The 13,675-nt window shown below is 50.9% G+C and overlaps 1 protein-coding gene across 1 annotated transcript in view; it reads right to left on the bottom strand.

Annotated features, from left to right (window-relative positions):
* Positions 1 to 1,102: 1,102 nt before the first annotated feature.
* TGFA (transforming growth factor alpha) overlaps positions 1,103 to 13,675 on the bottom strand; it is a 135,297-nt gene continuing 122,724 nt past the window's right edge. Inside the window, exons 3-6 of the mRNA XM_038747108.1 lie at positions 11,250 to 11,367; positions 9,822 to 9,971; positions 2,603 to 2,715; positions 1,103 to 1,414 (exon numbers count right to left, since the gene is read on the bottom strand). Coding sequence (XP_038603036.1) covers positions 1,407 to 1,414; positions 2,603 to 2,715; positions 9,822 to 9,971; positions 11,250 to 11,367 — 389 coding nt within the window. The 3' untranslated portion in view covers positions 1,103 to 1,406. The remainder of the gene's footprint in view (positions 1,415 to 2,602; positions 2,716 to 9,821; positions 9,972 to 11,249; positions 11,368 to 13,675) is intronic.

Here is a 13,675-nt window from a genome sequence, read left to right as displayed (position 1 = left end):
GGTATACTCATACAGATCTACTTCACCATATAGCTATTTCCAAATTTCACTGAAGAATTCTGGCCCAGCTGGGCAGCTGAGAGGCGGAGAGCAGTTCATAAATAAGGAGGCGATCAAACCAGGCCCCTGGGGTAGGCCCCATATGAAGGCGGTCACTGATGGGGTGGGGCAGGGAGACCCAGGCAGGGGGAAGGCGGTCGGCCGCTTTTCCCGAAGGATGTTCTCGGAGGGAAAGAAGAGAATCCTAACTTCTCACTAGAACCTTTTCCTGGACGTTTGGGGTTCCCCGTTTCCAAGGAAAACCATCACCCCAAGCAGCGAGATGGAAAGTCGGCCATCGGCGATCCCTCCGTGGGCCAGGCCTGAAACTTCTGGCTTTCGCCTCCCACAGAGCAGCGGGGGAAGATTTTGGTAGGAGATGTTGATGCTTTTCAAAAAAAAAACAAATGAGCGGCAGGCTTTATATGTACTTGGGCTGATGGCAGACCTGCCTCCCCTCTCCCCATACATATGGGCACGTACACACACAAACACACACACACGCACACACTTCACTCCTGGGGGGGCCGAAGAATGCACCCCCATTTCCGCATCTGATCGTCGCTCCCGTCAGAAAGACGCCTCTCAGAGCCAGTTGACCCGGTTTCCCATCACCCGCCTGCGAAAATTCCGAGTGATCCTAAAGGGCATCCGAGCAGACGGCGGAGAGTCGGGGTTGGTTTCTGACCCCGAGTTGAGATTCCCGATCCCCACAGCCCTCGGCTCGGCTCTCAGGAGGAAAGAGCGGCAGGGGGACGGAGGGTCTCGTCGACCAACGAGACGTTCCTCGTCCCATCCGAAGGTGCTCGGGAGGGGATCCCTGGATTCCCAGTTCGTTCCCGCCTGCTTCGGCCCACACCCCGGGGCTCTGCACAAGCCTTAAGGACACTTCCGCCAGTTTGCCCATCAGCTCCAGACCCGATCCCGAACGCGAGCAGGGAAATTTTGACCTGGGCCAGAGATTTCGGGGCCCGGCGGCCGACATCACACACGCACGCACACGAGTGCCCACCCCCTGCCTCTCTACCCCCATCTCTGAGGGTCCCCCGCCGCCCCCCTCAACTTTCACGCTGTTCAGAAGGTCCTTGTGGGGTGGTGAGAGGGGTGGGGGGATCTGGGGGAGAGGGATTCCCTCTGCTGATTCCCTCTTGTTTCCACGCCGGATCGCCCGGAGTGGAAGGAGTTCTCGGTTCGGCCAAATGCGGAAGGCCCAGCCGGCGGCGGACAGGAGGCCGGGGTGGGTGCGGGAGGCCAGGTGAATCTCCCAGTGTGCCTTGCTTCCGCGGCAATGGTTCTTCTCTGGAAGCCCCCCTCCTCTCTGCCGAGGCTGAGGTGGTCCGCGGGGCTTCGGCCCTGACCCGGCCCTTTCAGACCGCTGCGGGGAAGAGAATGGGGCCGGGGGAATATGTTTTGTTTTGCTGTCTGTCTCCCCCTTCTAGACTGGGAACCCGCTGTTGGGTGGCGGCCCGTCTCTATATGTTGCCAACTTGTACTTCCCAAGCACTTAGTACGGTGCTCTGCACACAGTAAGTGCTCAATAAATACGATTAAATGAATGAACGTTGGGTAGCGGCCCGTCTCTATATGTTGCCAACTTGTACTTCCCAAGCGCTTAGTCCGGTGCTCTGCACACAATAAGCGCTCAATAAATACGATCGAATGAATGAATGTTGGGTAGCGGCCCGTCTCTATATGTTGCCAACTTGTACTTCCCAAGCGCTTAGTCCGGTGCTCTGCACACAATAAGCGCTCAATAAATACGATCGAATGAATGAATGTTGGGTAGCGGCCCGTCTCTATATGTTGCCAACTTGTACTTCCCAAGCGCTTAGTACAGTGCTCTGCACACAGTAAGCGCTCAATAAACATGATTGATTGAATGAATGAATGAATGAGGGGAGGATGATGAAGACCGGCACTTAGCTCAGGCCGCCACACCGAACCGGGCTTCAGAAGGGCCCTGGAAGTCTTTCTGGTGGCCCCTACATCTAGAGCGCTCTCCTCAGGGGGCGCCCAGCGCAGCTCTCTGCACATTGTAGGCGCTCAGACGATACTGATGGACAGCCAATGCCGCTCTATGACACGGCTCTCTGGGGCAGTTGGTTGGGCCATTTCCTCTGGCCTCCATCAGCCACCATGGATCCCCCAGTGACCTCTGCTCTCCCATCCTCCTCACAGCAATGACCCTCCTCTGTGTTTGCCCTCTCTCCCCTCCTCCTTTATCCTCTCCCTTTCTCCCCCTTTTTCCCTCTCTCCTCTCCCCCTTTTCCTTCTCTTCCCATCCCCTTTTCCCTCTCCTTCCCCTTTACCCTCTCCCTCTTCCTCAATTATTATTATTAGTATTAGTAATTATCATCATCATCACATCCTACTTCAGTGCCCACCGTGGGCCAAGCAACGTGCTCAGAGCTGGGAGTAAGACCCAGAAAACTCTCCTTTCCGGTCCGGTGGAACCGGATTTCTGTCAGAGAGGCCCCAGGTGTGAGACCACCTTACCGGCCTGGGGCGAACCACCCCCGGGGGTGGACCCTGGCCAGCAGACCTGGGCCACACTGTGCCTCACCTGTCTCGGAGTGGCAGCAGGAAGCCCCCCGCCCCTTGAGGAGGATGCTGGGCTTCTCCTGCCGACAGGAGACTGCTCGGCACCACTCCAAGGGTCTTCTTATCTGGCAGCAGCTGGAAAAAAGACAGGGGGCTTAGCGGGGAAAGGGGATGGCAGGGAACTGCAAATGGGGTCCCCGAAACACACCAGAGTCAGCTGAGAAGCAGCGTGGCCTAGCTCATCGAGGGCAGGGAATGTATCTGTTTATTGCTATATTGGACTCTCCCAAGTGCTTACCCCAGTGCTCTACACATAGTAATCGCTCAATAAATACGACTGAATGAATGAATGAATGAAAGAGCATGGGCTTGGGAGTCAGAGGACATGGGTTCTAATCCTGCCTCCACTTGTCTGCTGTGTGCCCAAGGGCAAGTCACTTCATTTCTCTGGGCCTCAGCTCCCTCATCTGTAAGATGGAGATTAAGACTGGAAGCCCCATGTGGGACAGGGACTGTGTCCAACTTGATTATTTTTGTCTCTACCCCAGGGCTTAGAACAGTGCATGGCACATGGTAAGCGCTTAACAACTACCATATTTATTATTCAACCGTTTGCTTTCCATTGGCTTCTTCCCCACTGCTCCCAAACATGGCCATGTTTCCCCTATCCTTTAAAAACCCTCCTTTGACCCCACGGCTCCCTCCAGTTATCGTCCCACCTCCCTCCTACCATTCCTCTCCGAGTTGTCTACCTGCACTGCTCCAAATTCCTCCCCTCCAATTCTCTCCTTGATCCTCTCCAATCTGGCTTCCATATCTTTCAATCCACAGAAACTGCCCTCTGATGATCTGCTTCTTGTCAAATCCAATGACCTCTACTCCATCCTCATCCTCCTCGACCTCTCAGTTGCCTTCGACACTCTGAACCAACCCCTTCTCCTGGAAACATTATCCAACCTCGGCTTCGCTGACTCCATCCTCTCCCGGTTCCCCCCTTAACTCTCAGACTGCTGATTTTCAGTCCTTTCACGGGCTCCTCCTCTGCCTCCCACCCCCTAACTGTGGGGGTCCCTCAAGGTTCAGTTTTGGGTCCTCTACTACTCTCCATCTCTGCCCACTCCCTTGGAGAACCCATTCACTCCCATGGCTTCAACTCCCACCTCTAAGTGGATGACACCAAATCTCCATCTCCTAGCCGGGTCTCTCTCCCTCTCTGCAGTCTAGCATTTCCTCCTGCCTTCAACCCATCTCTAACTGGGTGTCCTCCCGTCACCTCAAGCTTAACATATCCAAACCAGAGCTCTTTATCTTTCCACCCAAACCCTGTCCTCATCGTGACTTTCCCATCACTGTAGGCGGCACCACAATCCTTCCTGTTTCACAAGCCCATAACCATGGTGTTATCCTTGACTCCTCTCCCATTCAACCCACATAGTCAATCCATCACTAAATCCTGTCAGTCTCACTTTCACAACATCACTAAAATCCACCTTTTCCTCTCCAGCCAAACTGCTACCATGTTAATAGAATCCCTCATCCTCTCCCGCCTGGATGACTGGATGACAGCCTCCTTGCTGATGTCCCAGCCTCTTGTCTCTCCTCACTCCAGTCCATATTTCACTCTGCTGCCCGCATCATTTTTCTATAAAAATGTTCAGAGCAAGTCACCCCACTCCTCAACAAACTCCAGTGGTTGCCCATCCACCTCTGCATCAAACAAAAAATGCTCACCATTGGCTTTAAAGCTGTCCATCACCTTGCCCCATTCTACCTCCCCTCCCTTCTCTCCTTCTCCAGCCCAGCCTGCACCCTCCGCTCCTCTGGTGCCGCTAACCTCCTCACTGCGCCTCCATCTCGTCTGTCTCATCGCCGATCCCTGGCCCAGGTCCTGCCTCTGGCCTGGAATGCCATCCCTCCTCTAATCTGACAATGACTCTCCCTGCCCTCAAAGTCTTACTGAAGGCCCATCTCCTCCAAGAGGTTTTCCCAAACTAAGCCCCACTTTCCCTCACTTCCCATTCCCTTCTTTATCACCCTGACTTGCTCTCTTTGCTCTTTCCCCCTCCCGGCCCCAGACCACTTACAATTATATTAATAATTATGGTATTTGTAAAGCACTTTTTATGTGCCAAACACTGTACTAAGCGCTGGGGTAGATACAAGCAAATGGGGTTGGACACCGTCCCTGTCCTATGTGGGGCTCACAGTCTCAATCCCCATTTCACAGATGAGGTATCTGTCATTTTATTTTTTTGTATTGACGTCTGCCTCCCCGGGTTTAGACTGTAAGCTTGTTGTGGGTAGGGAATGTAGGACAATTTATTGTGGTATTTTACCTCTGACCTCAGTGCCCCGCACTCTTTCCACTAGGCTGTGTTGGCTCTCTCATGTTTTGAGATGTAATTTTAGCAGGGTTTTGAAGGTGGGGAGAGGATTGCTCTGATGGAAATTATCTCATATCTGATGAACTTGTATCAACTTTGGCGCTTTAGTCTAGTGCTTGACACATAAGTGCTTAATAAGTCTGTTTACTTATTAAGCCTGTCTACTTGTTTTGTTTTGTTGTCTGTCTCCCCCTTCTAGACTGTGAGCCCGTTGTTGGGTAGGGACCATCTCTGTATGTTACCGACTTGTACTTCCCAAGCACTTAGTACAGTGCTCTGCACACAGTAAGCACTAAATCAATATGATCGAATGAATGAATGAATAAGTATTATTATTATGAACAGGGAGAGTACTCAAGGGCAGAGGGAGGGGCTTGGGCTGTAATAATAATAATAATAATAATAACAATAATAATGATAATAATATTGAGAAGCATGTGGCTTAGTAGATATAGCACACGCCTGGAAGTCAGAAGGACCTGGGTTCTAATCCTGGTTCCGCCACTTGTCTGCTGTGTGACTTTGGGCAAGCCGCTTAACTTCTCTGGGCCTCAGTTACCTCATCTGGAAAATGGGGAATAAGACTGTGAGCCCCACGTGGGACAACCTGATGACCTTGTATCTCCCCCAGTGCTTAGAATAGTACCTGGCACATAGTAAGCGCTTAACAAATGCCATCATTACTATTATAATTAGAACGAGCTTCCAGTGCTAGCAGAAAGTGCTGGCCGGCTGAGAGCCAAAGCTCCGCCCTGGCTTCTCCGTGGGCCTGCTGTGTGACCCTGGGAAAATCTCTTCACCTCTCTGGGACTCTGTTTCCTCACCTGGATGATGGGGAGGACTGGCCCTGCCTCTCAGGGATCTTGTGGGGATAAAATGAGATCATCAAGGCAAACGTCTTTTAGAAAAACAAACACAGCAGGCAAATACAAGGTGCTGTTATCCTTTCTCCCCGGGGTTCCCCAAATCCCCACCTGTGAGCACTGGCTTTTCTCGTTTTCCCGGCTCTGCCAGTGACTCAGGAAGGGGCTTGGGGATCCCTGGCTTTAGACCTCCCCTCGGTTTTCTCCATCTACCAGGCGGGGCTGGAACCCAGCTGACTGAAAAGAGTCTAATACTAATTATAAGGACGGTATTTGTTAAGTGCTTACTATGGGCCAAGCACTGTTTTAAGCACTGGGGGAGATACAAGGTAATCAGGTTGGATACAGTCCTTGTCCCACATGGGGCTCACATGCTTAATCCACCTTTTATAGATGAGGAAACTGAGGCACAGAGGTGTAAAATGGCTTGCCCAAGGTCACACAGCAGACAAGTGGCAGAGCCAGGATTAGAAGCCTAGACCTCTGATTCCCAAGCCCGGGTTCTTGCCACTAGGCCATGCCGCTTCTCATTAATACTAATGATGGTATTTGTTAAGTGCATACTATATATCAGGAATTGTACTAAGCGCTGGGGTAGATACAAGCAAGTTGGGTTGGACACGGCCTCTGTCCCTCCTGGGGCTCACAGTCTCAATCTCCATTTTACAGTCTTTTAGACTGTGAGCCCACTGTTGGGTAGGGACTGTCTCTGTATGTTGCCAATTTGTACTTCCCAAGCGCTTAGTACAGTGCTCTGCACATAGTAAGCGCTCAATAAATACGATTGATGATGATGATGATGAGATAAGGGAGGCCCAGAGAACAGTAATAATAATAATGATGGCATTTGTTAAGCGCTTACGATGTGCGAAGCACTGTTCAAAGCGCTGGGGGGGATACAAGGGGATCAGGTTGTCCCACGTGGGGCTCACAGTCCCCATTTTACAGATGAGGTAACTGAGGCTCACAGAAGTTAAGCGACTGGCCCAAGGTCACGCAACAGACATGTGGCGGAGCCGGGATTAGAACCCACGACCTCTGACCCCCAAGCCTGTGCTCTTTCCACTGAGCCACATCATGCAGCAGACACGTGGCAGAGCCGGGATTAGAACCCATGACCTGCTGACTGTCAGGCCTGGGCTCTATCCACTAGGCCATGCTGCTTCTCTAGAAAGGCTGGGCAGAAAGCACAGACTTCCAGGTTTGACTTTAATCAGTCAGCTGGACTCTAAAACTCATCTCATTTCTGAATAGAAACCACTGAGAGAAGAGAGAAGCAGCGTGGCTCAGTGGAAAGAGCCCGGGCTTTGGAGTCGGAGGTCAGGGGTTCAAATCCCGGCTCCTCCACTTGTCAGCTGTGTGACTTTGGGCAAGTCACTTCACTTCTCTGTGCCTCAGTTCCCTCATCTGTAAAATGGGGATTAAAACTGTGAGCCCCACGTGGGACAACCTGATCTCCTTGTAATCTCCCCAGCGCTTAGAACAGTGCTTTGCACATAGTAAGTGCTTAATAAATGCCATTATTATTATTATTATTCTCTGGGCCTCAGTTCCCTCAACTGTAAAATGTGAGCATGCTGCGGGACAACCTGATCACCTTGTAACCTCTCCAGCACTTAGAACAGTGCTTTGCACATAGTACGTGCTTAATATATGCCCTTTTTTTTAAAAAAAAAGAGGACAGAGAATTGGCACGGCTTAGGGGTAAAGTATGTGCCTGGGAGCCAGAGGTTGTGAGTTCTAATCCCGGCTCCTTCACTTGTCTGCTGGGTGACCTTGGGCAAGTAGCTTCTCTTTTCTGGGCCTCAGTTCCCTCAACTGCAAAATGGAGATTCAATCCCTGTTCTCCCTCCTGCCTAGACCGTGAGTCCCATGTGAGGACAGGGAATGTGTCCAGTCTGACTGTGTCCAATAATAGTGATAATAATGATGGTATTTGTTAAGCGCTTACTATGTGCCAAGCACTGTTCTAAGTCCTGGGGGGATACAAGGTGATCAGGTTGTCCCACGCGGGGCTCACAGTCTTAACCCCCATTTTACAGACGAGGTAAACTGAGACACAGAGAAGTTAAGTGACTTGCCCAAAGTCACACAGCTGACAAGTGCCAGAGCCGGGATTAGAACCCATGTCCTCTGGCTCCCAAGCCCAGGCTCTTTCCTCTGAGCCACGTCTAGGCCTTCCCCGATGAAACCGTCTTTTCCCCAGCTCACTCTCCCTTCTGCATCGTCTCTGCACTTCTGTCTGTGACCTTTGGGCATTTGATAGTCATTCATTCATTCACTGCCATGCAATCATATTATTGAATGAATATTTGCCTCACCCCCCAATCCCACATCTCTTAAGTCTTTAAATGATGTATTATAAATTATTTATTTATTCATACTAACATCTGTCTCCTCCTCTAGACTGCAAGCTTGTTGTGGGCAGGGAATGTGTCTGCTAATTCTGCTGTATTGGGCTCTCCCAGGCACTTAGTACAGTGTTCTGCGTATAGTAGGTGCTCAGTAAATATGATTGATTAGCTTGTCTCCATCCCAGTGCTGGATACAAAGTAAGCACTTAAATACCATCAAAATGAAGAGAGCATGTTCAGTCTGGAGGCCTTCCCAGACTGAGCCCCTTCCTTCCTCTCCCCCTTGTCTCCCTCTCCATCCCCCCATCTTACCTCCTTCCCTTCCCCACAGCACCTGTATATATGTATATATGTTTGTACATATTTATTGCTCTATTTATTTATTTATTTATTTATTTTACTTGTACATATCTATTCTATTTATTTTATTTTGTTAGTATGTTTGGTTTTGTTCTCTGTCTCCCCCTTTTAGACTGTGAGCCCACTGTTGGGTAGGGACTGTCTCTATATGTTGCCAATTTGTACTTCCCAAGCGCTTAGTACAGTGCCCTGCACACAGTAGGCGCTCAATAAATACGATTGATGACGATTGATGATGATCCATTGAGAAGCAGCGTGGCTTAGTGGAAAGAGCACAGGCTTGGGAGTCAGAGGTCGAGAGTTTTAATCCCGGCTCCGTCACTTATCGGCTGTGTGACTTCTCTCTCACTTTGTCCTCACAAATTCACTGTGAGGGAAGGGACGGCAGGTATTTTAAACTCCACTATACAGATGGGGAAAACAAGGCCCAGAGAGGTTAAGTGACTTTCTCTTTCAAGGATATTTGTTAAGCTTTCATTCAATTGAATTTATTGAGCAATTACTATGTGCCAGGCACTACCCTAAGCACTGGGGTAGATAATAATAATGATGGTATTTGTTAGGTGCTTACTATGTGTAAAGCACTGTTCTAAGCGCTGGGGAGGTTACAAGGTGATGAGGTTGTCTCACGGGGGGTTCACAGTTTTAATCCCCATTTTACAGATGAGGTAACTGAGGCATGGAGAAGTTAAGTGACTTGCCCAAAGTCACACAGCTGACAGCTGGCGGAGCGGGATTTGAACCCATGGCCACTCTACCCACTCCGCCAGGCTGCTTCTCATGAGAGAAGTAGCGTGGCTCAGTGGAAAGAGCAAGGGCTTGGGAGTCAGAGATCATGGGTTCAAATCCCAGCTCCGCCAACTGTCAGCTGGGTGACTTTGGGCAAGTCACTTAACTTCTCTGTGCCTCAGTTACCTCATCGGTAAAATGGGGATTAAGACTGTGAGCCCCACATGGGACAACCTGATCACCTTGTATCCTCCCCAACCTGATCACCTTGTATCCTCCCCAGCACTTAGAACAGTGCTGTGCACATAGTAAGCGCTTAACAAATACCAAAATTATTATTATTTTATTATTATGAGGACACTCACTGTACCAGTAGACACACGTGAGGGCCCTCACTGGATAAGGATACTCGCTATCATCAGCAGAGATGCACACAGGTGGACACTCACCCTGTCATCAGCACACATGTGACGACGCCGTGACCACAGTGCACAGACACACAGACACAGACACAGACACACACACACACACACACAGAGGAGGACACTGACTGTATGAGGACACAGGCGGCTGCCAGGGTGACGGAAGCCAGGACGGACACCACGAGCAGGGCGGTGATGGTCTGCTTCTTCTGCGTGGCCGCCACCACGGCCAACAGGTCCGCGTGTTCACAGCGCTCTCCCACGAACCCCGTGTGGCACCTGCAGAGAGAGATGACAGAGAGACAGAGAGACAGAGGTGGGGAGAGATAGAGAGAGAGATGGAGAGAGAGAGATGGAGGTGGGGAGAGAGGGAAAGAGAGGGGTAGAGAGAAAGAGGGAGGAAGAGAGCGGGGGAGGGAGAGGGAGGAAGAAGAGAGTGGGAAAGAGAGAAGGAGAGAGGAAGGGAGATGGAGAGAGGAAGGGAGAGAAGGAGGGAGAGGGAGGAAGAGAGTGGGAGAGCGAGAAGGAGAGAGGAAGGGAGAGGGAGAGAGGAAGAGAGAAAAGGAGGGAGGGAGGAAGAGGGAGGAAGAAAGAGGGGAGAGAGGGACGGAGAAAGAAGAAGGGACAGAGAGGGAGAGAGGGGGAAGGAGAAAGAAGACAGGAGAGAGGGAGGGAGGAAAGGGGGAGAGAAGGAGAGGAAGGGAGGGAGGGAGAGAAGGAGGGAGAAAGTGGGGAGGGAGAGGGGGGAGAGAGGAAGGGAGAGTGGGACAGAGAGAGCAGGAGGGAGAGAGGGAGGGAGAAGGAGAAGGGGAGACAGGGAGGAAGAAAGAAGAAGGGAGAAAGGGGGACAGAGAAAGAAGACAGGAGAGAGGGAGGGAGGAAAGGAGGAGAGAGGAAGGGAGGGAGAGAGGAAGAGACAGGGAGAGGGAGAGAGAGGAGGGAGAAAGGGAGAAAGAGAAATAGGAGGGAGAAGGGGGGAAGGAGAAAGAGGGAGGGAAGGAGAGAAAAAGAGGGAGGGAGAGAAGGAAAAAGAGAGGGAGGGAGAAAGAGAGGAAGGGAGGGAGGGAGAGGGGACACAGAGGGAAAGTCAGGGCAGCCCCGGAAGTTAAGTTGCTTCTGGCCCAGAGCCACAAATTTGGGAGGGGGACCAAGGGGCTGAAAGCCTCAGGAAAAGTGGGCAGGCAGGGCTCCCAGAGGCCCCATCCACCTGTCTGTCCATCTGCCCCGTCTGTCCGGCGCAACTGTCCAGCCACAGGAATCTCCCCGGCCACCAGGGAGGCCCCACTAGCCTGTCAGCTCCTTGCGGGCAGGGACTGTGTCTACTACCTCTATCGTGCTCTCCCAAGCACTCGGCACAGTGCTCTGCACACAGCGGACTGGCAGCTCCTTGAGGGCAGGGATCATGTCTACTCACCCTATTGTCCAGGCCTGCTCCTCCCCAAGCCCCGGCCCCACTCCAGACCCCCATCCTGGCCCTGGGGTCCACCTTCCGTGGCAGGCAGGGGGTCGTCTCCCCAGTCTCCCTTGGCCCGCCCCGCGAAGGGACAGGACACTTACACGCATGCCGTCTTGTCCTCCTGAACCAAAAACCTGCAGGTGCCGTGGAAGCAGTACTGACTGTGAGAGTCCGGGCAGTCGTCGAAATGGGAGCGGACGGCCGCGGGCACGGGGGCACCTGTTGGCAAGGGACATCCAGCTCATGTATAAGCGCTTAGTACAGTGCTTTGCACACAGTAAGTGCTCAATAAATATGATTGATGATGTATGGTCACCCCTCGGCCAAGGGGCCGCACCGCCCGCCCGCACAGGCCGACCGCGAGCTCTCCATGTGTCCGTTCATTCTCCTATCGTCCTCTCCCAAGCGCTTAGTCCAGCACTCTGCACACTTTCGTTCATTCATATTTATTGAGCGCTTACTGTGTGCAGAGCGCTGGACTAAGCGCTAGGGAAGTACAAGTCGGCAACAGATAGAGACGGTCCCTATCCGACAACGGGCTCACAGTCAAGAAGTGGGGAGACGACAGTACAGTGCTCTGCACACAGTAAGCGCTCAATAAATACGATTGATGATGAAGTAGACGGGCGTCAAGTAGACACGGTAAGCGCTCCGTAAATACAACTGACTGAACAATGAACTGACCACCTGGGAGTGCTTGGGGGGCTCCGCACCTGGTCCCAAGGCACGTAGCACAGTGCTCTGCACAAGGTAGACTGGAAGCTCCTTGGGATCGTGTCTAGTAACTCTATTGGACATTTCCAAGCGCTTGGATCAGTGCTCTGCACAAAGTAATACTACTAATAATAATAATAATGGCATTTATTAAGCACTTACTACGTGCACAGCACTGTCTTTTAGACTGTGAGCCCACTGTTGGGTAGGGACTGTCTCTATATGTTGCCAACTTGTACTTCCCAAGCGCTTAGTAAAGTGCTCTGCACACAGTAAGCGCTCAATAAATACGATTGATTGATTGATTGATTGATTGTTCTAAGTGCTGGGGAGGTTACAAGGTGATCAGGTTGTCCTTCGTGGGGCTCACAGTCTTCATCCCCGTTTTACAGATGAGGTCGCTGAGGCACAGAGAAGTTAAGTGACTTGCCCAAAGTCACACAGCTGACAATTGATGGAGTCAGGATTTGAACCCATGATCTACGACTCCAAAGCCCGGGCTCTTTTCACTGAGCCACGCTGCTTCTGACAGTAGACTGTCAGCTCCTTGAGAGCAGGGATTATATGTCTACTAACTCTACTGTACTCTTCCAAGGGCTCAGTACAGTGCCCCACACACAGTTGGCCCGCATTAAATCAGAAAAATAATCACTTCTCTTGTGTCTACAGAGGCGAGGCATAGATTAGGATTTAAGGAAGTTGCAAAAGTAAAACACAATTTCTGTCCATGGGGAGTTTAGAATCCAATAGACAGAGATAAGAATCCTAAGAAAAGGGACACGCACATAGAAGGATGACCAGAGCAGAGGCAAAAATAATAGGCAAAAGTGAATAATAATAATGAAAATAATAATGCTAACAATAATAATAACAATGGTGGTATTTGTTCAGGGCTATGTGCCAAGCACTGTACGAGAAGCAGCGTGGCTCAGTGGAAAGAGCACGGGCTTTGGAGTCAGAGGTCATGAGTTCAAATCCCGGCTCCACCGATTGTCAGCTGTGTGACTTTGGGCAAGTCACTTCACTTCTCTGGGCCTCAGTTCCCTCATCTGTAAAATGGGGATGAAGACTGTGAGCCCCCCGTGGGACAACCTGATCACCTTGTAACCTCCCCAGTGCTTAGAACAGTGCTTTGCACATAGTAAGCACTTAATAAATGCCATTATTATTATTATTATTAATAAAAGCATTCATTCATTCACTCATTCAATCATTTTTACTGAGCATTTACTGCGTGAAGAGCACTGTACTAAGTGCTCAGGAGAGGACAATACAACAATAGACACATTCCCTGCCCACAATGAGCTTCCAGTCTAGAGAACTCTGAAAGCGCCAAGATAAGCGGCCCTGTTTGACCGATTTCTGACTTCTCCAATCAATTTTTTATGGCACTTATTAAGCGCTTACTGTGGGCAAAGCCCTGTTCTAAGCACTGGGGAGGTTACAAGGTGATCAGGTTGTCCCGCGGAAGGCTCCCAGTCTTCATCCCCATTTTACAGATGAGGTCACGGAGGCACAGAGAAGTGAAGCGACTTGCCCATAGTCACACAGCTGACAATTGGGATTTGAACGGATTTGATCGTACTTATTGAGGGCTTAAATGTCCAATACATGTTAATACAATGGCTCATCTTATCCCACCTAGGTGACTGCATCAGCCTTCTTGCTGACCTCCCGAACTCCTGCCCCTCCCCAATTCAGTCCATACTATCCCCCAGCGCTTAGAACAGTGCTTTGCACATAGTAAGCGCTTAATAAGTGCCATTATTATTATTAAATCATTTTTCTATAGACACATTCAGGACATATCACT

Source organism: Tachyglossus aculeatus, chromosome 5, assembly GCF_015852505.1.
Source record: "Tachyglossus aculeatus isolate mTacAcu1 chromosome 5, mTacAcu1.pri, whole genome shotgun sequence".
NCBI lineage: Eukaryota > Metazoa > Chordata > Mammalia > Monotremata > Tachyglossidae > Tachyglossus > Tachyglossus aculeatus.
This window is presented reverse-complemented; position numbering and strand designations above follow the sequence as displayed.